At 41.7% G+C, this 24,367-nt stretch overlaps 1 protein-coding gene across 1 annotated transcript in view; it reads left to right on the top strand.

Moving 5' to 3' along the window:
* LOC107108575 (protocadherin-23-like) overlaps window positions 1-18,151 on the top strand; it is a 66,314-nt gene extending 48,163 nt beyond the window's left edge. Inside the window, exons 12-17 of the mRNA XM_015409031.1 lie at window positions 6,913-7,124; window positions 7,658-7,809; window positions 12,153-12,283; window positions 13,570-13,856; window positions 13,945-14,083; window positions 15,504-18,151. Coding sequence (XP_015264517.1) covers window positions 6,913-7,124; window positions 7,658-7,809; window positions 12,153-12,283; window positions 13,570-13,856; window positions 13,945-14,083; window positions 15,504-18,142 — 3,560 coding nt within the window. The 3' untranslated portion in view covers window positions 18,143-18,151. The remainder of the gene's footprint in view (window positions 1-6,912; window positions 7,125-7,657; window positions 7,810-12,152; window positions 12,284-13,569; window positions 13,857-13,944; window positions 14,084-15,503) is intronic.
* The last annotated feature ends 6,216 nt before the right edge of the window (window positions 18,152-24,367 follow it).

Below are 24,367 nucleotides of genomic sequence, written 5' to 3'. Positions count from 1 at the left end.
TGAAGATTCAAGGCCTGAGTCATGCTCCCATAATGATAGTGATGACCAAGCAAACAGTGTAGTAAAACTAAGGAGAGAAAAGAGACTGATGCTTAATTTTACATAGCTTCACACAAGAGTTATCTGGCTTAAAAAAGAAAAGAAAATTAACACAAACTTGCTTGTATTTTGCTGCATATATAATCTATTAAAAGCCGCATTTTAGTCTTCAAGTGTCCTCCCTTCCATTTCTAGGCAAAAAAGAAATAAAAACCGACTGAGGAAATTCTAATAAAAGTCTACTTGTATATGCAGAAAGAGCACTCTCCACTCCACCCACAGAAAATTCTCCTTGTTTGCTCAAAATGATTATTACACCATAACGAACTCACATACACTGGCATTAATCAGTTAGTTTGTTATGGGCAAGAAAAGTGGGTTTTCGTGTGTGTGTGCATATGTGCATGTATGCATGCCAACATGCATAATCAGTTAGTTTGTTATGGGCAAGAAAAATGGGTTTTCGTTAAAGGGAGTTCCGGAGCCATTGTGCTTCCCCCACCCACTGATGTGCATCCAGAGGTGCTGGCTCTGTCCCCCTCCTAGAGCATTTGCTACATGTTAGCCTTGTCCCTGTGCACATGGAAGCTGTATGCAAATAAGCTCCATCTTTGTGACTGGTATATGATGAAGGGAGGTTTTATTCTCAAAAGCTTATAGCTGGAAAATCTTGTTGGTCTCTGATGTACTACTGGACTCAAATTTAGCCCTGTGATAAAGAATGTTTGTGTACAGGATCTCTGTGTGTAGAGTTTCTGTGTACACACACAGATGAGCTCACTGCTGGACAAACACACTTAGGGCAGGGCTGGGGCAGCATGCTCAGATGTAGTGTAGTGTGCTTGCTCCTACCCTCTCTGCAGATTGTTTCAGTATCCAGATCTTGCAAATTTTAAGTTAACACATGTCACACAGCTGTCAATGCTGTATGCAGTACTGTCCCTCCCAGTATCTGCATCAGTGTTGTCAGAGCAGCTAAACTTTGTACACCCCTATGGATAGACTTTACCTATTTGCAGACTTCTCTTCCCAAAATGTTTCCTCCCACAGTGTTGCACAATCCTTGTCTAAGTCTACTTCTATAAAATTTGTAGTTCATTTCCCCCAGATTTAATGAAAGTGGGGTTCAGTGGGCTGCTAAATCCATCTTGCCACTGTGCTGCTTTCAGTGTTTTCCTAGTCCTCCAGAGGAAGAGAGTTGTATCTGAAAGACTAAGAGAGACTAAGACACAGTATGCACCATGAATGAATTTTCGAGAGCCTCGGCTCCCAGAAGGCTTATTAAATCCTACAGTAATATATTCCATTCTCTCTCCATTGAATAACATGGAACCTGAAAAACATAATAATGTGAGAAGTTCACAACAGATTTTCAGAAAGTAAACAAAAAGCACAGCTTGGCAGCACCAGAAAGATAAATTATTTTCCACATCAGCAAAAGATGGTTGGATGTACACTCCCCAACCTCTTCTGACTCTAATTGATAACTCTTGTAACTCAGTCATTTTTCATTTGTTTTCTCTGAAATGCAGACTTTTTTCTGCAGCTGTTTTACAATAACAGTCCCAGAGCTTTATAACTGATTGCTAACCAGCTGTTATCCCAGAAAATTTATGATATGATAAAATATTAGAACTGCTTTTGTGTAAAATGTATAACAAGCCTGTCATTGAAAGATACTGCAGTTCATCATGGTTCATTGTAGCTACCAAATAGAAAGGTACAACTGGGAGTCTACAAGGAACAAGGGGAGCAGCTCATTCTCTCCATTTTTGCCGCCCTCTCTCTCTCTCTCTCTCTCTCTCTCTCTCTCCGTTTTTGCCGCCCTCTCTCTCTCTCTCTCTCTCTCTCTCTCTCTCTCTCTCTCTCTCTCAGTGTTCTCTCTGATTATTTAATTTTCAGAATGAAAAATGGGCTTTATGTGGAAGATTATTGGATAAATTGTAAACTCTTTCCCCACATTTGCAGACTGAAGTGGTACTTTGCCACATTAGTTGAACAACTCATTCTGTAGAATGATTTCTTGAACCATTTTAGGGCAACAGTAGAAGCGCCTGTTACAGCTCTCCTCTCCTCACCACGAATGCCCCACTACTGGAAGAGATGAGACAGCCATGTGGAAGGGCTGAAGAGGGTTCTTACCACATGGCTCAAGGCTTCTCATATCACCCTAGTAGCACCTTAAGAAGTTGTACAGTATAGGATCACACTACCATCATAACCTGAAAAGTGCCTTAGACTTGGGTCTTCTTGGAACTCAGAAGAAAAAGAGCTCCAAATGTTGGGAGTGAACATTAAAGAATACATTTCTACAAGCTCCTTTTATATGTTCTCAAATATGGAAGACTTTTTACATTTGAAGTTTTACTGACTGCTACTATGAATCTCTAAGGTATTGGTGTGCTATGCCATCTTTTCCAACCATCAGATATGTAGAAATCTGGTTCTGTATAGGTGTTTCTTTCTCCAAATTCCCAGTTAATTTCTTATCTAAATCCTCTATAAGTCAGTTGAGATGCTGATTTGATTCAATGTACTTTTTGTGAAAGAAAACCTATTAAGACATAAATCAGGGGTGTCAAACATATGGTCCACGGGCCAGATTCGGCCCCTGCAGGGTTCCTATTGGGCCTGTGATCAACTGGTTCTCATCTGCTTCCTGTATCACAGCTCGCTTTTGCCCAGCTCTCTCCTCTTCTGCTTCTTGCTAAGCAGAGGCGAGAAAGAAGGCCAAGCCTCCATTCCCTCGATTGACTGAGCACTCCTCCCCTCCTCCTTTGGTGGAAAGAGCCTGTGAGAGAGAGGGAGAGAGAGTCCCATGGCAACGTTAAGACCAGCGAAGTTTTATTCCAGGTCTAAGCTTTCCTGTGGAAGCACACTTCTTCAGAAGGAGGGAGGGAGGGGAATGAAAGCCAGAGAAAGCATGAGAGAGAGAGAGACCCCCCCTTTCCAATTCTAACAGATGGGGGGGGGGGAAAGAAACCTAACAGCACAACTTGCAATCTTTATTAGTGGAAGGGAGCAAGAGTCCAGAAGGGAGGAAGTTGTACACCTTTAAGACCAACAAAGTTTTATTCCAGGTATAAGCTTTTGTGTGCGTGCACACTTCTTCAGAGAGAGGGAGGGAGGGAAAGTGAAAGATATATATATATTCCCCTTTTCACTTTTAACAGATGGGGGGAAGAAACCCAGCAGCACAGCTTGCAATTTTTGTTATTTGAAGGAAGCAAGAGTAGCAGTACCTTAAAAACTAAGAAAATTTGTGGCAGGACATGAACTTTCACAGGTCACTGCTCATTTCTTCAGATACAGCTAGAATGTGAGTCCATCTCTCCTTATATCTTGGAGAGTGAAGTGATTTCAGATGCCAAATGACAATAGCAGGCATTGGTAATGAGAGAAGAAACCTAAGTATCGATTCAGCCAAGGAGGATGCATTGTCTTGAACTTCATTATCAGTTGCAGTTCAGCAGTGTCTCTAATCTCACTTTGAATTTTTTTTGTAAGAGAACTGCTACTTTTAGGTCACAAATTGAATGTGCTGAAACGTTAAAATGTTCTCCCACTGGTTTTTGAATGCTGTGGTAGTAGTGGAAAGATTAAGTACAAAAAGTAGTAGAAAGAGTAGTAGAAATAGCAGTATAAAGAATCCAGTAGCACCTTAAATTTGTGGTAGGGTATGAGCTTTCATGAGTCACTACTCACTTCTTTAGACTTGTTTCCTTTTATTCTTTGCATCTTCCTGGACTGACTCCTCCTGGACCAAACTGAGACCTAGGTTTCCCATGTCATTACCAATGCTGATATCTCCACATCTACTACCCGTCTGCATATCACACCTAATCCAATCAAGCCTGCTATTGCCATTTAGCATCTGAAATCATATTTATAATGTTTGTATCACTGGTATCTCATGTTACATTTTATGACACACATGGCCAGACCTAACAAAGTGACATTTATCTCAGATCTGGCCCTCATAACAAATGAGCGCGACACCTCTGACATAAATGATAAATAGTCTGGTAGAATGATTGATAACTTTATTTTAATTCTCCATGGGAAGTTTAGTTTGGGATTTTTCACATATAGCATTAAACCTCAACAAAATTACAAATATTCAAGCGAAGAGGGTTTAAATGTTCTAGATATATTTGTGGAAAATGCACTGTAATATAAAGTATGTCTTTTTAAAAGGTTCTCACATAAACTATCCACAGGCTAGATTTTATGAGTAAAGTTGCTGTGTGCTAAATGAATACCAGCTAAATGAATACCAGAAAACATAACTTCCTTCTGGCTGTGGAAACAGAGATCTACTGCTTAGTTAAACCTCAAGTATGTTTTTAAATAATTAATTGTTTTATTAACATGATTGTCTTATTTAATTTGAATCAAGCACACATTTGGAAACATTTACATAAGATGTTTTCAGCAACTGTGTTGCTAATTGAACAGAATCAAGATAAACACATACTGGAAAACTCTGTCTAATACATCCTACTCATTGTTATCCCATTTTTTAATCTCCAAAGAACCACAGGGTAGAATATGTGGTTCTTCCTTCCCCATTTTATCCTCATAAAAACTGGGAGGTAGTTTAGGTTGAGAACTTGTGACTGGCAGAGTGGGAATTTGAACTCAAGTCTCCCAGCACACTAATTACCATATAAGAACATAAGAAGAGCCTTGCTGGATCAGACCAATAGTCCATCTAGTCCAGCATCCTGTCTCACACAGTGGCCAACCAGCTTCTCTGGGTGGCCAACAACTGGGCATAGAGGCCATGGACTTCACTTGATGTTGCCTCCTGGCTCTGGGATTCAGTTCCCCTCAGTCACCATGGCTAGTAGCCATTGATAGACTTATTCTCCATGAATCTGTCTGATACCCTTTTGAAGCTGTTTATTCCTGTGGCCATCACTACATCCTCTGGCAGTGAATTCCACATTTTATCACTCTTTGTGTAAAGCAGTATTTCATTTTGTCTGTCCTGAACCTTCTGCCCATCAGCTTCATTGGATGGCTTCTAGTTCTAGTATTTTGGGAGAGGGAAAAACATTTCTGTTTGTCACCTCATGCATAATTTTATAAATCTCTGTCATGTCTCCCCTTAGTCATCTCTTTTCTAAACTGAAAAGTCCCAAACTTTTCAGCCTTTCCTCATAGGGAAGGTGCTCCAACCCCCTAAATATCTTGGTTGCCCTCCTGTGTATTTTTTCCAGCTCAGCAATGTCCTTTTTGAAATAGGGTGACCAGGATTGAACACAGTATTCCAAATGAGGCTGTCCCATAGATCTATACCGGGGCATTACAATACTGGCAATTTTATTCTCAGACCCTTTCCTAATAATCCCTAACATAGAGTTAGCACACACACACACACAACCTTTATTGGCACTGAAAGCACAAGACATCATGGAAATACAGCAAAATACTAAGATGCATCAGTCACTTATACATGGCTATTCAAGCCCCTGATTGCATAATATAAAAATTTTGCAACAGCCTCCATTATTTTGCAATTAGAATTAAGCAGAAGAAAGTGAACAACTGAATCATCAGAATGCCAGCTCTTACCCTGTAGAAGTGGAGTAATGAAATGAGATCACATATCCCTATAAAGGGGGCAATGAAGTATGGTGTGTGTAGTGGATTCTATATCTTTCAGATAACAAGGACAAAGTCTGTCTACATATGGTGTCTGGCGGTACCTCCCTAAAAGCACCTCCGATGGCAGAACATTAAAGCGTGCAAGCATCTATGCTCTGCGATGGTGTGGGGCTGTTAACAGATATTTCGCAGTAGAACCCTCATAGAGTTTGGGCCAAAATACTAGAGCATCGCCACATGACATCCCCAGCATGATGTCACTTCTGCGTGACATCATTGCACCGACAGCATCATGCGTGGTGACGTCACCTTGCCCACCACTCTCAGAAGGCTTCCTCCCACCTCCCACTGACAGAAAAATCTGACCTGGCAACCCTACTGCCTCCTGCTGCCACTGCATAATTGCCCATTAGCAGAGTACATAAATTTGGGTCTGTCAAAGAGAGGAGGGGAGAGTTCTTCTCTGGTTCAGATATTCCATCCAGGTCTGAGAGGTACTTGGCAGCTAGGAAGCTTGCCTTATACTCTAAGCCAAAGTAGTACATACTCCGTTGCCATCTCTGTAGATCTTATGATGAAGAAGGAGGCCGTCGTAAGGCTATTAACTCCATATTCTAAACTTACCAACCTTAGAAGTTAAGGAGACTGTAGGAGAACATAGGTTAGTAGCTATAGATCAGTCATTGTGCAGAATTACTCCAGTCTAAGCCAGTTAATTTCATTGGGGTTAGACTGCAGTAACTGTATGGAATCACATATGTTGTAAGAACCCTTCTTCACATGCCAGTTATACAGCCTTGATGCTGTGGTGCTAACCAGCAAGGCTTTGTAAGTTCATAGATCAAGAAAATTGCCAATGTCAATGAGCTCATTCATCAAAATGCACCCGCCATCACGGAGACCTCTGGAATAAACTCACTGTGTTGATAATGGTGGAGACAAAATGAAGGCTACTGGGGTAGTAATGTTTCAGGAAGGTAAGAGAATGTCATCAGCCATCATCTAAAGCTCTTGCATCAGCTGATCTTTGGATGTTGTGCTTCTGCTTTGGTCTAATACGGAACAGATGTTCTCCCACTCTTGCACAGATTGCATTTTGCCAAATTGCCATTATGGTTTTCATTTATCCACAATGATTTGGGGTGTGATCAGTGTGAGGAAATGAATTCTAGATGTACGGTTTTGTTGGTTTACTATACAAAAGGTAGCACCATGTTTCTTAACCTTTAACTACCTGTTTTGTTTCATTACAATATATAGGTGTAATCACAGTAGAGAAACCAGAATTTCTTGACTATGAAGTCAGGCAGAAGTTACATTTTACAGTCTTAGCTGACAATGGCCTGAGCTCAGTGCTGTGTGGAATGACAGTATTTATACAAGACATGAATGATAATGCGCCTCAATTTGAACAAAGCTGTTTCACAGCATCAGTGTGGGAAGGCCAGCTCACCAGCACATATATCATGCAGGTAACTTCAGATGTGTGTTTGAACTGTGCTTCTCCGATAGTCATACTTTCTATGGACATTTTCATGAGGTTTACCTTCTATTTGAAAAAAAAATGAAAATAGAAATATAGTACATTATGGACTACTTAGTCCAGTGGTTTCTATCTAGAGGCTAAATTCAAAGCCTATGTTTTTAATTTATATTTTTAGTACACTGTAAATATTGATATATTTTGTTTTATTTTTAACATTGTTCTATCTCAAGCTTTGTGGTACCCCATTTAGTTGTTAGGTTGGGTTTGTATTTCTTTTTTTATTGTATTTGTCTTGCATACACATTCATATCTGGGGCCTCTCCATGTGCCATAAGATAAGCTGCTAAATGGGCCACCACAACAGCCTTTGGTCAAGTACAAACTGTAATACAGGCAGAGTATAGTAGCTGGTAAGACACAGTGTATACATGGTTTCTAAATAAAGAACACTAACCCATATCTGTTCCAGAATGTGTATTTCACCATTTCATGATAAGCATGAATTTTGTTCCCATTCAGATCTATGCAACAGATGCTGACAGTGGAATAAATGGGGAACTTAAATATTCAATTATATCTGGCAACACAAATGAAGCATTTCTCATTGATTCAGCACAAGGAATTATATCAGCCTACACAGTCTTCAATCGGGAAGACATTTCATCATACAGGTTTGTTTATATTCAATATATCTAATTCTCAACATGGCCTCAACTGTGGATACTTAAATCCAGAGATTGGGGCCATGAACAGACCAGATAGCTCTTTCTACAAACCTGATGACAAGCCTCTGGTTTACAGGAATATCTGTAATCTTAAAATAACAGGAATATCTGTAATCTTAAAATAATACAGTAGGGGAGTTAAAAAAAAACCAAACCCGAATAAAAGAAGCAATTCCCATTGCTTTAAGAAAAAAATGCCCTCTGTTGCCATTGCTAAGCAACAACATTGCCAATTTTCAGGTTTTGGTTTCTGTCAGTAAAAGTGGAGGAGGAGGAGGTGGAGGAGAAAGGGCCAGCCTTGGCAACAATAACTGAAGAAGAGAAGAAGAAATTGGATTTATACCCTGCCCTTCACTACCTGAAGGAGTCTCAGAGCAGCTTACAATCGCCTTTCCCTTCTCCTCCCCACAGCAGACAGCCTGTGAGGTAGGTGGGACTGAGAGAGATCTTTCGAGGACTGTTCTTGAGAGAACATCTCTGAAATAACTTGTAACTGACCCAAGGTCACACCAGCAGCTGCCTTTGGAGGAGTGGGGAATCAATTGAGCCACTTGCATGACTCACCCAGGACTGGCTGCTTGCTGTTCTTCAACAGTAGCCACCCCATGAAGGCCAGTGTGGTGTAGCGTTCAGAGTTTCAGATTAGGATGTGGGGGCTGAGGTTCAATTCACCACTCTGTTGTGAAAGGTCATGGGTAGGAAGGAAAGGCACTTGTTTCATGTTGAAACAGCATGAGGGACAGTTATTTCTCTGTTTTTGCTGCTAAAATGGGAAAATACTGTTCAGTTTTGGTGCAGAAGATTGCTAGAGGCAGACAAGAGCCCTTCCTCCCTCTGGTGGCATTCAGGACCCATCTCTTTACAAAAGACTATGTCTAATTTGGCCCTTACACCTCCAGTTTTGTGAAGTTAAAGGAAATTTAGACCAGACTATCTGAATCTTTCTACTATAATTATTTTGTTTTGATTTTCCACCTTGCACACTCTTTTAGGTTAATATTTTTAAATTTTCCGTCTATAGTAACTTATTTAAAAAGAAATTCTGACCCTCACACTTTCCCTCCAAAACATCAAGACTTGGAGCTGTGTGTGAGAGAGAGTTAGTGTGCACACATGTGCATGTGTGTCAAGGTTTTTCCCATTCCAAAGTATCCCTGTCCTTCCCAAACAAGCTGAAGATAATGCATCTACTCTATGTTCAGTCGCTCGACACTCATTCAGTGCTTTTTTATAGTTGCTTGCAAGCTGAGCTTTCCCACAAAATTTCGGTCCATAGCCACACCCAGGAATTTCCATGGAGCATGATACTTGCCCCCAGCCGCAAGGATTCCAGTCAGAAGGGGTTCCAGCTTCTATCACTAAGGAAGACCATGCTGTAACCCTAGGGAAGTGGCAAGGAATGCCTTATAAATTGCTGTTGAAACAAGTTGACAAAATGGGATTTTAAAAAAAATTGTCCCTTCTGTATTTCTTTACTCTGTTATGTGTCACTGTAGACTGACTACAATATAAAACCAAACGATGCTTTGGTATCATACAGGCAAGCCTCAGATTTGTATGTCCTATCCTCCCACCCTGTACTGCAATCCCCACGCCCTTTCTGTTTTGCAGCAGTTGATCATCAAATCCAGCAATCTATGGTTTGTGCTTTCTCTTCAAACTAGAACTGGAAACCATGGCTAAATCATGGCTTGGAGTTTTAGTTAAGGGAAGAACCACAAACCAGTTTACTGCTTTAGGTATAATAGCTGATTGTGGGTTAGAGCCTTTCACGTGTAAGCAGCAAAGATCTTTCTTGACCTCCATCTTCCTTTAGCCCTGAGTAGCCTAAAAAGCTGGAGCAGAGAAAGCCATGCAACCTGGCAGTGGGTGCTGTGGTTAGGAGTAGGAACTGTGTAATATCAGTCTAAGTCTTTCTCGGCGCCAGTGCCACTTCCATAGACATACACGCCTTCATTGGCACAAGGACAACATAGAGATTTCACTTGGCTCCACCTCCTCACTGCAGTTCCCCAGGCTGTGTGGCTGTTTTTGTTCACAACCACTAGGTTTTTGGAGTTCTCAGAGGGTTTCTGGAGGAATGGGGAAGCAGAAAGGATCAGTAATCAAAAGTATATCCTGCTTGTACTTTATGGGCTACAAAAGTATGGTTTACCTATAGAAGGAAGATATCTGCTGAAATCAGGAGAACAGTCTGCATACACAGGGGCTTCAGGTTTTCTTTCCATACCTACTACCAAAGTTCCCTCTAAGCTGTAGAGTCTTGTGAGCAAAAATTCTACCTTGTGAGCTACTGGCATTAAAGTTGTGAGCGAGCGATTGGGCTGCTGCATCAATTAGTTTGCTCTGGAGCCCTCCCTTCCTGAGCGAAGACAAAAAGGTGTGAGCTGTAGGCTAAAAAACTGTGAGCTAGCTCACGCTAACTCAGCTTAGAGGGAACACTGCCTACCACATACCCTACATTTGTCCTCTCGCCTGAATTTCTGGTACCCCAAAAGGTGTTTATGAAATTTGGGGAACCTTGCGGAATGCGTTTTCATTCATTATTAGATCTCAGGTGCATCCAGGGCTGCAATGGACATGAGGATTGTTGGGTCCTGGCCATACTTTTAACTACTTTGAATGACCAGGACTTCAGAATTGTTTCATTTAACTATCCTTGCTGCAGAATGCATGTATAGAAATAGACAAGTGGGGGGGCCTGTGACAGTTGTGGGTGGAGAATCCCTTCTCCCCCTTATCGTGGTTCCAGGCCCCACCACCCACCTTAGGCCTGGCAGCGACAGCAACGTTGAACTGTTATTATAAAATGGCCCTTTGTCTACTCAATCAGTAGGCTATTACATTTAATATAACAACCATTCACAATAGAGGATTCACTTTTTCAGAACTTAAATTAACTGTTATTTCACCTCAGCAGTATACTGGGTCTGAAATGTTAAGGCCCTTAAAATAGGGGCTTCAGAGGGGAAGTGCTGACAGAAGTTTAATTTAAATGTCTTGGTTGAGATGTTTTTATGGCATTTTCTTTCTCACTGAAACCTAAGGAACCGATTATTTTAGTAAATATTTCCATATGTACCTTCCTGATATACATTCTAGACAAAATATGAAATTATGTGTGTTTACAAACTTGAATGCAAGTCTGTAATTCAAGTAATATGTTCTGACAATTTTTAAGCCGCAAAAACTCGCAGAGCAGAACTGGTGTGGTAGATGAATGGCAGCGGATTCTGTAGATTAAATTTCAGTTTATTGTGCCCAGCTCTGTTGTGCAAATAATAATAATGCCATTTGTCACTTTTGAAAGGAAGTTACTGTGTCAAATATGAAGAAGATGAATTCTGCATATGGGTTTAATAAGTGTATATTTTGGCATCCCAAGTTTTGAAGTAGATCATAATGAAATTCATAATAAAAGACAGGCTTCTAAAGACGAAGGAAAAAATACTGCTTACTCATTTAAACCTATTTACAATATGTAAAACATATGACATCCATGAAGTATCAGTGTCACTCTCTGGTCCTGCACTCCCTGCCGCTCTTTTTATCAGTTTATGGCTCATAAGCTCCATCTTTTCCCAGAACTGTATCCATGATGATGAAGTAATGTTATTGGTATTTATCTTGACATTCTGTAGCAAGTTTTTGAAATATTTAATTGGATTAATTTATCATTTTACGTGTAACTTTGCATAAGCATTCTCAATAGATCCAAGGCACTTTTCTTTAAAGAGAGGTAACTGTTTACTGTGTGCAGGCAGGCAGGCATTCCAATCCAGTGATTATCCAGACTTGCTGTCCACATCTTAATGCAGGGATTGGATGCATGTCCACATCGGACTACCATGGGTATTACTAATCAAACACTCATTTTGGTGCGTGGATAATTCTGGATTGAGCTCAATGAGTATTTCTTAAAGGTGATAAGATTGCAATACTTGCAGCTGTTTTGTATACAAAATCTTAGTCATTTAGAGCATATTGGTGAAAGAACTGGGCAAGATCCATTTTAGCAGAACAGTGCTCATGAAACAAGTGTTCCTGCCTCTCCCCTTTATGGCTTTCCTTCGCCTCCTTTAACACACACACACACACCCAAGAAATCATGCTCTTGAGGAGAGGGAAGTTTGCAGTGAGAGGGGATGAATTCCCTTCTCCTTTTCCCATAGGAGGAAATGTGTTCTGTCAGCAAAAACATAGCTAGGATCTACCCCATAAAAATGTATAGATATTTTATTCCTGGCAGATGTTGACATGATGACCTCATTGTACCTAATTTTTAATAGGTTGGTTTTACAAGCTGTTGATGGGGGAACTCCCAGGCTATCAGCTACGAGCACAATAGAAATACAAGTAGTGGATGTCAATGATAACGTTCCAACTATCCAGCCACTAGGCACAGTGGAACTCCCTGAAAGTAAGTGGGGTGACTGCTAGGCTGTAGTATACATTTTTGAAAAGGCAACGACTGTTCAGAGTAGTAATTAATTGGGCAGTATCCTTCCATTCCATGCAGAGAATGCTTCATTTTCTGGTGTTTGTTTTTTCAGCCTTTCCAGACCCCTGGAAAGATTGTACACTGGGTAACAGAACCAGATGGAGGAATAGCCAAAGAGGTCTGGGATGGGGGGTAGGGTGAGGAGGTCAAGGAGCTGAAATAATTCCTCCTTCCACAAGGGCAGTTCCACTGAGGAAATAGGTGGCTGCCTCTTCTCATCCTCTTGTCCTTCCTCATTCCAGCCCACTGTCTCACATGGCTGTTCTTCTCTATATCTTGCAACTCCAGGAGAGGCTGTAGGGAGGTGTGTTGGGGGGGGGGGGGGGGGGGGCTGAAAGAGCTTCTGGAAAAGAGAGACGAACATGAGAAAACATCATAGATACTGCTCAACAAAATGCTTAATATTCTTGTGGCATATTTATGCTAGTTGTTGAAGCTTTTGAAGTCGTAATATTGGTTAAAAATACTGCTGCAAGACTCAGATGTCAAACTCCTGAGATTCAGTTTCTGTTTCCCTTTGGGGGGAAAAAATGCAATTCATAAGCCAGCACTCCCTGATTAAAGTTTACTATTCTGCTTTTATTGACAGAAGTAGCACTGATGTTATGAAAATAAAGTACCTATAAAGCATCCACTGAAGACAGTGGAACTGAGTTGGGATGCTAGAGATCCTTCCATTTCTAGAAATGAAGCCTCTTTGGGGGCTGTCTTTAGTGGCATGATAGTTGCTGCATTGTGGTACACTCAGCAATCCTGGAAGTGATCAAATGGAAGAAATCTACATTGGGTTGAATTCTAGGAGAGCCCACATAAAAGGCTGGTTTAAGTGGGTTTTCCCGTATTGCCCCTTCCCCCAGCCTGTGGACCTTAAAAAGGTGGTGTTGAAAGTTGGGGGATTTGTAGTGATGAAAACCTTCACTGAGAAGGTGAAAGCAAGCTGGGACACCCCTCTCTGCCTGTTCCATCAGGGGAGCCCTTTTGATCCAATCAGTTATGTGGTTTGCAATGAGAGGGGTTGCAAAAATATAAGCCATGCAGGTAACCATATTCATCACAGATTTAGAATATCTTAATGGTGATGGGTAAGTCCTCTTGTTGTACACTTAGTCTTCATAAAAATAGAACATGTATAGGAGGCTAGCATTCTATAAAACATGCAAAAAGAGCCATCTCTAGGGTCTCATATTTGAGCCTGTCTATTGCAGATACTCCACTTGGCTTCCTTGTGATGCAAGTTTTGGCAGATGATGCGGACCTGGGCCCACCTCTTCACTACAGTTTTGCTGAGGGTGGTAATCCTGGAAGGAAATTTGCAATTGACAAGTACAAGGGAAAAATCACATTGGTGCAGGCGTTAGACTTTGAAGAAATTGCTCAGCTTGAACTGTTAATCAGAGTTTCTGATTCTGTGCATCAAACCACAGAAAAACTTTTAATCCTTATATCTGATATAAATGATAATCCACCAGTTTTTACTCAGGATGCATATCAGGTAAGAACAAAAATATTGCCATGGAAGCTTTTATATGGAATACATCTGTCATGTGTGCTTGAACCACTTTAATCTGTTTTCATTTCAGGTGATGATCCCAGAACTCACAACTATAAATGCTTCTGTCTTAACCGTGTGTGCCACAGACAGAGATTCAGAGTATAATGGAAAGATATCCTACAGAATTCTCACATCCTCTGATGCATTTTCTATGGATCCAAAAAATGGTGAGTCCAGTGTGCATTTAGTATGGAACATGCATTATGGATTGCAGTCTTGTACAGTCACTTGTTTGTACAGGATTGTGTTGATCCACATAGCCACATTTCATTACATTAGTCACTAAAAAAGTCAGACTGTAGGTTTCAGCTAGAACATACCTCACATCCTCTGATGCATTTTCTATGGATCCAAAAAATGGTGAGTCCAGTGTGCATTTAGTATGGAACATGCATTATGGATTGCAGTCTTGTACAGTCACTTGTTTGTACAGGATTGTGTTCATCCACATAGCCACATTTCATTACAGCAGTCACTGGAGAAAGTCAGACTGTAGATTTCAGCTAGAATATACATATGAAACACAGGTATGAAAACCAGCCATATTAAAGCTAAAAGACAACGGTATTGGAAACATGAAATTTCTCTTTACCTTCAGACTATCTGCAAAGCAAACAGTGACAAAATTCCATGTTGTTCCTATTCCATGAAAAATGGCAAATGTTTAAATTTAGACTTTTCTTTTGGAATGCTGTTCAGCACAAATTCTTGGAATTAAACTGTGAATGAATTTTGTGGAAGGGATCGTTGCTGATCCTGAAGGTCAAAGTGCCTTCAGGAATGACATGGGACATGGCACAATGGAACCATCAGAATCCCATGTCCAATCATGAACTCTTGTTTCATTTGAGCAAGAGTTCGGCGGGGGGGGGGGGGGGTTGCCAGTTCTCGTTTTCCTCTGCAGCCAGCTGTACAATTCTTCCAGAAGGTTACCTCTTCTGCAGGAACTTTTTTTGGTTGCTGTGGGAAAGAGATCAGCAAAGATCACTTAAACCATTCTTAGTACCTTGGAAACTCTAATTCTACTAAAATATATAACATCATAATCTCTGCCATATTTAAAAAATTTTACACATAGTATCCTACATTTTCAGGTTTGAAATGTTTTCGAATTGACAAGCGTTCCTTCCTCTTTAGGGAGCACAGGAACAAAACAAACAGAATCACTGTTCATCATTTATCCATTCATTTAAATCCTACCTTTCTCCCCAAATGGGGGCTGCAGTCACACACACGATATAATCCACTTTCAATCCACTTTCAGTGCACTTTCCAACTGGATTTTTACTGTGTGAACTGGCAAAATCCAGTTGGAAAGTGAATTGAAAATGGAGTATTTAGTATGTGTGACCGCAGCTGGGGACCCTATGTGGCTTATTACAAAAACTAAAGTACAATTATACAAAAACAAATGAACAAGTGAATGGAGGGGAGAAGGCTTCTAAAATGTAGAGCACTTCTTCTTCTGTTTTCCTCTCTCCCAGGAAATATTCCTGCCAGCTCTAGTTTATATCTTCAGGCTAAGAGGTAAAGGCTAAGAGTTACTGGAAGTTTGTTACATCATGACGTATTTTTGCTTTATTGTAGGATCACTATTTTTGACTAAGCCAGTGATGTACCAGGACAAAAATCCAATTATTCAGCTCCTAGTAGAAGCCATTGACCATGGAAATCCTCCTTTGACTGCCATTACTTCAGTGATTGTACATATACAGGATGTGAATAATTATGCGCCTCAGTTTACAATGGCAGCATATAATCTCAGTGTAAGAGAAAATATGTCCATTGGAGTGAAACTGCTCACATTTTCTGCTATTGACAATGACATGACACATGAAAATAGTTACATTGAATATGCCATTATTGGGGGTAATGGTAGTAACAAATTTCTTGTGGAAATGTGTGTCATTGAACCACAATCTCCAAATAAAGTGGTTGGAAATCTTGTGCTAAGAAGCCTTCTAAACAGAGAGAAAGTGTCGTTTTACCAGTTATTAATTCTTGCATCTGACCACGGAACTCCTCTTCTAAACTCCACAGCTACTGTAGCCATCACTGTTTTAGATGTTAATGACAATCCACCTGTATTTACCAGCTTGGAATACCGTGTTCATGTTAGAGAAAGTACCCCAGTAGGAAGTCATATTACTGTGGTTTCAGCAAGTGATTATGATGCTGGTTCTAATGCAGAGGTCACTTACAGTATTGTCTCTGGAAATGACAAGGAACATTTTCGATTAGATGGGAAAACTGGCTCCCTTGATCTGGTCCGACCTCTGGATTATGAAGAAACAATAACATTCAGTTTGACTATTCAAGCCTGTGATGGAGGAACGGATATAAAAAATATGGCTTTTGCTACTGTTTTTGTCAGTGTTCTTGATGATAATGATTATGCACCAATATTTGTATTCCCCAACGTGGATTGCAGAGTACATGAAAATCTTCCCCCTTTTTCTTCTGTGTGCACAATCTCTGCATTAGATTTTGATACTGGCCCCTATGGTCATCTTTCTTACTTCATCCAGTCACCGTGTTTGTCTGGCCGTGGAACTTCTGTTGATGATGACATGTTCCTCATAGATCCTCTGACTGGGGCTATCCGTACTAAACAAGTCCTTGACTTTGAACATCAGAATAAATATTGCTTTGTAGCTCAGGCAAGAGACAAGAGCGATGCCACAGCCACTGTTACAGTTCAGGTGACAGTTGAAGGAACAGATGAATTTGACCCAGTTTTTAACAAAGACCTGTATCTTTTTGGTTTTCCTGAAATGAATGAAGCAGGGCAGCTGGTCGGCAGAGTGTCAGCATCAGATTATGACAGAGGATTGGATGGTGTCATTCGTTACAGTCTGCTAAAACCATCCCCTTTCTTTTCTGTGAACCAAAGCAGCGGGGCTATCTATTTGACTAAATCTTTTCACAGGAAAAGGAGCAGCATGAAGAGAAAAGAAGGCACCCTTGAACTGCTTATAAAAGCTCATAGCCCCAAACTGGACTCTAAATTTAGCATATGCACAGTTCTGGTGAACATTTCTAGTACCCCGGAGAACTCTTCCATGTTGGCACCGCACACCTTGACCATTGGTATTGTTGCCTTTACAGTCCTGTTCCTCTTTCTTGCCATCAGCCTTGCAATGCTCATTGTGAGATACAGACAAAAAGATGCAGTGAACTCCAGTGAGAAAAAAGAGATCCCATGCGGCTCAGCAACAGATTTGAGTGCAGGTAATGAAAGCAGTGCCCCTGAAGCTGCCCAGAATACTCCAGTCCCTGCAACAAGCACCCTTCCCATAAGCTCCATAGCTGAATGGCTAAGTTTGGTTGGCTTTAGAGAAAGGAAGGATATGGCTAATCCTTGCAGGCATTCAGACTCCAGTGGCCATGGCTCTGCAGAAGGAGAAACAGCAGAAGATGAGGAAATACAGAGGATTAATGAGCATCCTTGCCGGAAGGGTTCTGAATCAGCTTTAAGCGACCGAGGCTCACGGATACCAGACTCGGGAATTCCCAGGGACTCTGATCAGCTTTCATGTCAGTCTGGAGAGACAGATGTGGTTGGTGTGAGTCAAAGTGCAGAGACTATCCCAATCTTCAGAGATGGAGGCAGAGGAGAGGAAAGAGATTGGGACACCAGGTATACTAGCAATAATACATCATTACTTCAGAACATGGGAATAAAGGAAATGGACGTCATGACAGGCATTGCACGAGAATGTAACTTCATACCTGATGGCCAGATCTCCCATTATGGATCTCTTGCTACCCTAGTAGACTCTGATGAGGATCTTAGAGGCAGTTATAACTGGGATTACTTGCTGAATTGGGAACCCAGATTTAAACCTCTCGCATCTGTGTTCAGTGATATTGCAGAACTGAAAGATGAAAGCATAAAAACATACAGCCTTCCAAAGGAGAAGAAATCTTTCATTTTCCCCCCTCCCTTGATTACTTCTGTAGCTCAACCTGGTTTAAAGACAGTCCCCCCACGAATGCCCACTCTACAGCCTGGTCAGGCATTTAAAAACTGCCCTCACTCACCCCTCCTCCATAACCTAAGATATCCTCCATCAGCCATGACTCCTAGTTTTTCTCCTTCTCTGTCCCTGCTTACAGTGCAGACCCCTGTGGCCTCCCCACTAACTTCACACCCTAGCCTAAGGGGGATGTGCCCAGGTGGGCCAACATGTGAACTTTTAACAGAAGAAGAAATTCAAGTGTAGGTTGTTTATCATCAGTACACAACATTAGACGAACATTTGGCAAAAAAGTGTTTGCCATGTTTTTTAATGAGCACAGCATGCCACGTTTATATATGTAAATATTTTTATTTTTATGATCTAAAAACAAGTATGTAGCTGAAAGTTCTATCTGCCTAGCTGCAAATTTTACCCTTTATTTGTCATTACCTTTGTGGCATTCTTTTTTGAAATGCTCAGATTACTACTGCAAAAAGTAAATGTTTGGGCTCTGCATGCTCTTCTCACCAAGGGAATCCCAGCTGGAAAAGAACTTTCACCTTAATGCTCACTCTTAAAATCTGGTGAATTGAGCAGGGGTGGGGTGGGGGTGGAATGTCCATGGTCTCCATGGAGCCAGTAGTTGACACACATGGTCGGTTGCTGTTATTCTGGCAAGTATAATTCTGTTTTACCTCCTCTACTAAACTACTCCTATCCTTCAGTTAAGCACACTTCAGCTGGAGCAAAACTAAGTAGTTCCATTATATTCAACGCATGCAGAATCATAGACAGACACACATTTATGTGTGGTGCACATTTATTGTATCAGATCAGCATATATAGGCCAGTACTTTTTAGTTTTTCTTTTGCTTTGACGTATACATAAACACCTTTGCGCCTTTTTTTTTTCTTGATAGGTATGAATGTTAAACCAAACAAGCCTAATGGGCAGTGTTAATTTATGAACTGTATATTTGCTAAATATGTATGTATACAACAAAATCTAACCAAAATGTATGTTCATGACAATAACTGATATAATTGCTTAGCTAAATAATGTAGCCATTTTTTAAATATAAGTTTTATATATTTTTTCTACTGTGAAGCCTGCATTTTTATTCTCTTCTTTTTTAATATACTGAGGTGAGGTGCTTAGAGGATAAGCAGAGCTAGGGCTTTGTCTGAATCTTCCTCAACACTCCTGCAGGGGGAAGGTAACAGAGAAAGATGTTAATCTAGTTCTGGTGAGTAAGATGCCTGAGTTTGGAAGGTTGCTTGGTTTAAATACCATAACCAAAGTTTGGTTCCACCTAGTGCTTAGCCCTAAACTGTACCAATAGTTTTTAAACTAGTAATATATGGATTATTTTGCTCACTTGGTAGCTATCAAAAAAGGACCACTGCACAGCTGGGAAGTGTATATAATAAACTAGCCTGATACCCGTGATTCACTGCGGTATTTAAGTTCCTTAAATCTATATATCTAATAGCCAAGGTGCCCTCTGTGTGCAGATATCTAAGAGATTTTCCCAGATGTGCAGAAAAGAGATTTTCCTGCACATTTTGGGCAATCCCCAGATATGCAGAAAAATCTGAAATCTATTAAAAAAACTATAGGGGGGGATACTTAAGTCCCCCCAAAAGTAAAGGAGCATTCCCTGCGCATGCGCAGAGAACGCACTCACCACTGGGAACTGTGGCAGAGCCGTTGCTGCTGTCGTCATCATCGGCGCAGGGGGGAGAAGCCTTGGCGGGGCCAGCAGCCGGGAGCCGGGTCATTGCTGCTGGGGGGGAAGCCTGGCCAGCCCCGCAGCTAGGTGCCGCGCAGGGCTTGCCGCCTTTGCTGCTGGCAGCAGCGGGGGGGGGAGAAGCCTTGGCGGGGCCAGCAGCCGGGAGCCGGGTCATTGCTGCTGGGGGGGAAGCCTGGCCAGCCCCGCAGCTAGGTGCCGCGCAGGGCTTGCCGCCTTTGCTGCTGGCAGCAGCGGGGGGGGGAGAAGCCTTGGCGGGGCCAGCAGCCGGGAGCCGGGTCATTGCTGCTGGGGGGGAAGCCTGGTGAGCCCAGCTGACTACCTGCTGGGCTCTCATGCGGCCGCTGCCACCACCACCTCTCTGCGGAGCTCCTGCCGCTTCAGCAGGCCAGCCACCCGGGAGCCGCGGGGAATACCCCCTCCTGTGAGTATCGCGGGTCCCGCTTCTTGTCCAGTTATAATACTAATGATGTATGCCAATAAAAGGTATTTGAATTTGAATACTGATGATGTGAAATTTGAAATGTGCCATTTGTTGTAGGAATTCTAACAAAGAAGACTGTAAAATTGAAGTGGGACATACATCCTTTTTTTCTGTACTGAAGGACCTCTCTCTAGACCACATTGGTGGTTCTGCCCTCAGGTGCTAGGGTCGCCAGGCTGCTTGATGAGGTCACTCTGGACATAGAACTGTCCATTTAAGAAGCAGTCGTCATTTAAGAAGCAGGGGTCATCATGTTTCTCAGAAATCTCCTCATGGGGAGTTTGACATCATGGTAGGAATGCACTCCCCTTATTTTGGGTTTCTTGGTGCAGGGGTTTGGCCTGGGCATTGAATTTGGGGGGAGGGCATACCCCCCCTTTTTTACAAAAATCCTCCTCATTTATGTTACATTTTAGAACTTGGACATAACTACATATTCAAAACACCATCCGAGCAATCAGATATTAAGCAAGTTCATATGAACCAGTTTTCTAGAACCTACATTGTGAGAAGTTAAATAACCTAATAAAGAAAACCAGTTTTCTTCAAATTTGAAGTATATTTCCATTGTGGCTAAGCTGGGCCAGCAGCACCTGCTACTACACCTGACAGACACCAGCCTGTCTGATATTGGGGGGGTTGTATTTAAAGGCATCGTGAAGGTTGGCCAGCAGTAGGGCTAAGGCAATCCTTCTGAACAACCCTCCCCGGTGGCTGTAAGCATCCCACCTTCTGTCTTACACCTGACAGGTGGCTGCCTGTCCAGTGTAGGAGGGGGCGGAGTATTAGAAAGCCACTGTGGAGGCGGGGCTGGCAGGATCAATAAGGCATTATTGTTGGGGTGGGCTCCCTTATGGCTTTAAGCACCCTGCAACCACTGCTGCACCTGACAGACAGCCACCTGTTAGGTGTAGGAGGTGGGGGGAGTGTGTTGGAAGCCACCCCACCTCCTGTCCTACACCTGACAGGCAGCTGTCTGTCCAGTGTAGGAGGGGGAGGGGGAGGAGTATTAGAAGTCACCCGGAGATCCTTGGAAGATGTGATGGACTGCACTTTTTAAGAGGGTTAGAAGTGCTCTACCAGCAGCTAAAGGTCTGTGAAGGGTTAATTGAGTGACAGCCTTCCCTAAGTAATCTGATTGGTTAGCATCAGCTGAGCAAAAAAAAGTATTAAAAGAGCTGGATGCTGAGGAGATTCAGTCAAATTCCTGCCTTAACTGAGAAGAGATGTTTACTGAGACGGTCTGAAAATAGTCCTGACAGGAAAAAAAAGGGTTTAATGCTGAAAGAGTCAGATTTCAGCCTTAATTGAAAGCATAAGAACATAAGAGACGCCAATGTTGGATCAGGCCAAAGGCCCATCCAGTCCAACACTCTGTCACACAGTGGCCAAAAATACCAGGTGCCATCAGGAGGTCCACCAGTGGGGCCAGGACATTAGAAGCCCTCCCACTGTTGACCCCCCCAAGCACCAAGAAGACAGAGCATCACTTGCCCCAGAGTCCCTATCTATACCTTGTGGCTAATAGCCACTGATGGACCTCTGCTCCATATGCTTATCTAATTCCCTTTTGAAGCCATCCATGCTTGTAGCCACCACCACTTCCTGTGGCAGTGAATTCCATGTGTTAATCACTCTTCGGGTGAAGAAGTACTTCCTTTTATCCATTCTAACCCAACCGCTCAGCGTCCAGACAGAGAACTGGGGGAAAGTTTGGCAAGGAGGTTTGAGTACTAGAGAAGATTCCCATTCAAGCCAAAGGAAAGAGAATAGATCTTCTAGGAAGAGAAGAGATTTCCTACCCAGTCGAACAAGGAATCTGATCTCTGAGGAATACAGAGATCCCTGGTCTGGTGTGATTAGAAACAGCCTTTAGAGATCTTAAAAGTCAGTTAACAACTCAAGAAGAGCACTTCTCTTAAGAAGAGGTTTGGGTACTGGGAAGAGGGTACCAGCCTTCTGGGCACCAAAAGAGTCAGTGATTACTCAAATAGTACAGTAGAGGGTTTGGGAAAACACTGGAACAAAAGCCTCTCACTATAAAGATCTAAGTAACAGTGAATAACTTATGAACCTCTCATTAGCCTGATATATAAGAACAAAAGTCTGTGCTTGTACTAGTTTTACCTCAGTAATTTCAACCCTTGATTTCAGCTGGCCTTTCCCCTCAATATTAAATAAAACCTCATGTTATTTTTGAATGTTAAAGGGTCTCAAGTGCCATTTTCAAGGGTTTAAGTTAAAGGGCAATCCTATCTCTTCCCTCAGGTTCCTGGGCTGAGCAAATTGTTAAAATATATCTTATTGACATGGTGGTACAGCCAAAGTTTCTTTAGGAGAGGAGAAAACACATTACCAGGGCTGCTCAGTCAGTGAAGGAACAGAAAAAATTGAAGGAAAATCTTGCCTCTGAGAGAGGGAAGTTGAAGGGATGTGTTATAGAATACAAGTGGTATATAAAAGTCCATGATGAATTAATATACCTGCAACTCTGTATCAACAAAATAGCTACTGGTTCAACCAGCTGAATAGTGGAAGCTGGTGAAGCTCTGATGTGTAACTCAAGCTTGCCTCTCATTTTGCTATGATGAAAAATGCATCCCCTGCCAATATCTAAAGTAAAGTTGCTTAGTAAAATCTAATTCTCAACCTTCATCATTGTTATCTCAAAATAGGAGCAAAGCCTGTCAGTAGGGAATTTTTAATCTAGTTGTCTCTGTTGTGTACCATATTCTGATTATCTGCATTTATAAGAGCTCATGCACCAAAATCCTGTGGGCTGTCAACACTATCGTAGGTCTATTAAGGAGCAGGGGTAACATGCAGTTTTTCTAGTTATGCTTAAACTACAGCAAAATGGCATCTTCTCAATAACAGCAGGCAAGTCCTTTGCTGCCTCTGGTGGGGCCTCCTTGCTCTTGGATCTAGTTGTTGTTAACCAGTGCCTTTTTGAAAGCATTAGCTTTAAGCTGATTCGTCTTTTGCCAAATACATGCAGAGGATAATTAGGCTTAGGAAATATTGTTACGCTCACATTTTTGTTACATTTTTCTTTTTAATATATGTATTTACTAATTCCATGTCCAAAACTGTGAACTATGTTAAGCAGATGTATTTCAGTCTCATGTGTGGCTGAGCTGAAAAAATGTGAATACACAATGAAAGAGTCTGCAGTAAATCATACGTCAGCTCTTTTCACCTCACTTTTTTATTCTCTGTGTAAACAATGTAATTTGTTTAAATTATTGTGAGTTTAGTTTTCACTTGCCTCAAAAGTCCATTGTTCTTTACAGATCAGTATACGCTAGCAAAGAAGGAACAGAACTTGTTAGTGGAAAAATATATTAAGCCCAAAGTGCTAAAGCTATAAAATAAGACAGTTGTTTCTCTTAGAATCTTGGCAGCTTGCCACTCAAAATGTGACTTGCTTACAGCCAATGCATACGTTTGTTTAAGTCAGGACCAAATTCATATCAAAATGCCATATATCAGCAATCATTTTTGAATTGGCACCATAGCAGGTTCTTGCACAAAGAAAAAGCTCCTGGCCCCAGTCTAGGAAAAGTTAATTACATTTCAATCCCAGTGATCCAACAGGATTGAGTTAGGATTCACTGTCTCTGTATCTTAGTTGTAGGAATGCCAAAGAGGAGGAAATAGTAGGAAGCACCTTAAAAGTATTCAGATGGATCCTGTGAGTTGTGAATGGAAGGCACTCACTGTAGTGGATCTTACCCTGCTTTCCCTTCCCTGTAAAATCCCTTAAAAGCCAGTACTGAAGGTTGGAAGCCTTGTAGACCACATGCCACAAGGCATAGGAGACTACAGTGAGAAGAGGGAATTGGGACCCTTCTCCCTCTTGTGTCAACAGAAAATTTGCTGGCCTGTGTGTCCTCCACCAGTGGAAGCAAGGCGTTGGGACAGTTTGGGCAGTTTGTCTGTGAGGCTTCCTTCTCCCCTCCCATGCTTTGGCTTCTTGGAGGTCTTGGGGGAATGCTTGGTGGGAAGATTGATAAAATAATGGGAGGAAATCTTCATCCACGAGTGCAACAAGCTCTCTTACTTTGCTATCTGGCTATAGAATTCAGTGTTAGAACATTGATCTGTTCAATAAGGATGTAATATGTAATGATGGCATACAGCAAATGTCAGAGTTACTGAACAAAATTAGCCACATTTATTCAAATTATTTATACATCACCTTTCCACAGAGTTCAGCCCTGAAACATAACAGAGAACCTATACAATGTGCCA

Source organism: Gekko japonicus, unplaced genomic scaffold (genome assembly GCF_001447785.1).
Source record: "Gekko japonicus isolate JY-2015 unplaced genomic scaffold, Gekko_japonicus_V1.1 scaffold24, whole genome shotgun sequence".
Classification (NCBI taxonomy): domain Eukaryota; kingdom Metazoa; phylum Chordata; class Lepidosauria; order Squamata; family Gekkonidae; genus Gekko; species Gekko japonicus.
Note: the sequence above shows the minus strand (reverse complement) of the source record. Positions and strands in the feature narration are given on the sequence as shown.